The sequence below is a fragment of the Pteropus vampyrus genome, unplaced genomic scaffold (genome assembly GCF_000151845.1).
Source record: "Pteropus vampyrus isolate Shadow unplaced genomic scaffold, Pvam_2.0 Scaffold430, whole genome shotgun sequence".
NCBI classification, from domain to species: Eukaryota; Metazoa; Chordata; class Mammalia; order Chiroptera; family Pteropodidae; genus Pteropus; species Pteropus vampyrus.
The window spans coordinates 149390-152246 of record NW_011889211.1 but is presented as its reverse complement, the minus strand read 5'-3'; the positions used below and the strand labels follow the sequence as shown (position 1 = coordinate 152246).

At 65.5% G+C, this 2857-nt stretch overlaps 1 protein-coding gene across 1 annotated transcript in view; it reads right to left on the bottom strand.

Moving 5' to 3' along the window:
• Positions 1-2857, bottom strand: part of NCOR2 (nuclear receptor corepressor 2) — a 189120-nt gene that overhangs the window by 62500 nt on the left and 123763 nt on the right. The window contains exons 18-19 of the mRNA XM_023523892.1: positions 2621-2852; positions 1283-1532 (exon numbers count right to left, since the gene is read on the bottom strand). Coding sequence (XP_023379660.1) covers positions 1283-1532; positions 2621-2852 — 482 coding nt within the window. The remainder of the gene's footprint in view (positions 1-1282; positions 1533-2620; positions 2853-2857) is intronic.

The window sequence follows — 2857 nt, the reverse complement described above, 5'->3', positions numbered from 1 at the left end:
AGGAGCATCGCAGATCGCCGGCCACACCAGCTGCTGAAGGAGAGGCAGCCTCCTCCCCTGGAGCCTCCAGAGGGAGCACAGCCCTGCTGACACCTCGATTTTGGACTTGCAGCCCCCAGAGCCGTGAGAGAATAAACCTCTGTTGCTTTAAGCCACCCGGTGTGTGCTTTGCTGTGGGAGCCCAGGAAACAGATGCAGGGGATTAAACTCGAATGCCCGCTGCACAGATAAGCAAACCGCGCCACGGAGAGGAGAGGTTGCCTGATTGGCCTGCGATTGCAGACTAGAAGGTCCAGAGGCTGAGGTCTGGCTTCTCGCTCGGGGTGGGGGACCCTCTGCAGTTCATCCTTCCAGACCAGGCCGCTGGAAGTCTCCAGGATGCATCGGGCGGGCTCAGCCCTCCCGAGGCCCTGGGATACTGGCTGCTTACCCACCCCAGGGTCCCCGAGGGAGGGCCCGGGGCCGGCTCCCCTCTGAGCAGCCCTGCCCCACAGAGGGTGAGGCACTGGGTCAATCTGAATGACGGGCGGATGCAGGGCGGATGCCATCGGCCTCAGACTCGGCAGGCCCTTGGGTCCTTCCCTGGGTCTCTGAGTGCTGGGCAGGAGGCGCCACGACATTCTTAGGCTCCTCACCCTGTCCACCGAGGAGAAGGTGACGCTGGGGCTGCCAGCACCTGCCTCCCCTGTGCCTCCCGCCACTGCCTGGAACACGCAGCCATTAGCAGCCACCCTGAGCAGTAATTGTCCAGATTGCTGTAATTCACGGCGGACAGGCTCACAGGCGCTCATTGCATTATTACAAATGTCACCGAGCAGGGCCTCGGCAGGCACGGCGGCCCCGATCCCTGGGGGCCTCTCACGCTGCCGGCTCTGTGGGCAGGACCCAGGATGAGCTCACTGCCACCGCGGAGGACCCAACCTTGAGACGGTACAGACACCTGTCTCAGTGGTGAGTCATCCCCGCCCGTCCTCCCAGCCCCCAGGTCTGCCCTTCTCAAAGGGAGAGGGGGCAAACGCCAACCCGGCCAACCCCTGCGCCCAGGCAGGAGGGAGGCGGGCAGGGCTGGGCTGCGTGAAGACAGACGGCACCTCTGCCTTCAGGGGGGCGGGGGGAAGGTGAGGGGCCACGGCCAACAGTCTGACGTGTGGCTAAGGGACCCGCACGCTCCACACAGACGCTCACAGCAGCACCGTTCACCGTCGCCGAGGGATCCCCATGCCCATCAGCCAACACAGGAAGGGGTGACAGGAAGGGGTGACAGGAAGGGGCACGTCCACACCGTGGAACGTGACGCGGCCAGGACGAGGAGGGACGCACTGCCCCACGCGCTGCCACCGCGGAGCTGGAGGACGTGACGCCCGGGGCGAGCCGCCAGCGTCCACGCACGTGAGGGTCCAGGACAGTCGAATCCAGACTCGGAAAGATCGGCCGGCATCAGCGGCGGGCGGGGGCCTCCATTTGGGTAGTGGGGACCACTGCCCAACACTGCGAACGTACTCAGTGCCACCAAACTGTACACTTTTAAATGGCTAAAATGGTAAAATATGAGTATTTTACCAAAATTAAATTAAAAAGTGTGGCGGTGGGTGGGCGGGGGGGAATCACACAATTTTAGCAAAGCCTGTTTTGCATCCCATGGAGAAATTCATGTAGAAACCATATAGTGGACGAAGGAGACGGCAAAAAAATGAAGACATGGCCCCTTAGGGAGCTGACAGCGCCCCGTGCCCCGCCAGCTAGAGACAACACCCTCAGGCCTCCGTTAGCGATCCTCGGAGCCAGTGAAAACAGGGCCTCGGCCCGCAAGAGGAAGCAGCGGCCCCTGCCCTGAGTGAGGCTGAGGGTCTGGCTGGCCCCTCCTGCAGGAGCCTGTGGGGAGGGCCGGGCCCCGGATGGGGGCGCGCTCAGGTCTGGGGCTGCTCTCGGTCAGTTACTGAAACGCCAGGGCCAGACGCTCGGGCCCCTCGGCTCCCTGTCCCTCGGGCGGCGGGGCAGGCGCGGGGCAGGTGGCCGTGGCCAGGGTCTCGGCCGCCCTGGCCGTCCTCATGCACGCCTGTCCCTGTGCGCCCGGCTCCTGCACTAGAAAGGCCGTTTGTTCCCTCATCTGTTTGTTCCCGCATGAGTCACGACCTGGAGCTCTGGGCACAAAGAAAGTGAATGTCAGAGGCAGGGCCTGGGTGACGGGAGCGGGGAGGGCTGGCTCCCGGCCACTGCACACAGCCCGGGGCCGGGGCAACTTGGCCTCTGCTCCTCGGATCCGTCAGCAAAACGGGGACGGACACGAGACCCACCCCTCGGGGTCAAGAAGGGGAGCGTGCGGGCAAGCGGGGCTCAGATGCCACCGCACTGGGCTCGGACGACTGAGGGGCGGGCTTCAGGGTCTCCAGGGACGGGGAAAGCCCCCGACAGTGCGCGGCCCATCCTCGGTTCCTTGGGGCCAGCCCAGACACCGGTCCCATCCCACAGACGGGGAAACTGAAACCCGGACAGAGATGACCGGGCCAGGAAGCGAAGGGCCCAGGGGTCCCAGTGAACATGCAGGTGCCTCCCCACGACGGAGCAGCTGAGTGGGGGCCGGCCTGACCCGGGACCCCACTGACGTGGCTGCCCGCAGGACCTGCGCCTCTCCCCGTGGCGCCCGGGCCCACGTCCGCGGCTCTGTCTCCAAGGCCAAGACGCGCTGGCCCTGCGGGGAGCCGTCCGCCCACCCCGTGCGCGGCATGAGCTGCATGTCTGAGCTGTGACCCAGCGGCACCCTGGCGGTGTGGCCACAGACGCCCGTCTCCGGAACAGCAGAACCGCGGCTCCGAGGAGCAGTGACACAGCTGAGAGCCGCCCGGAAGCGGAGCCTGCC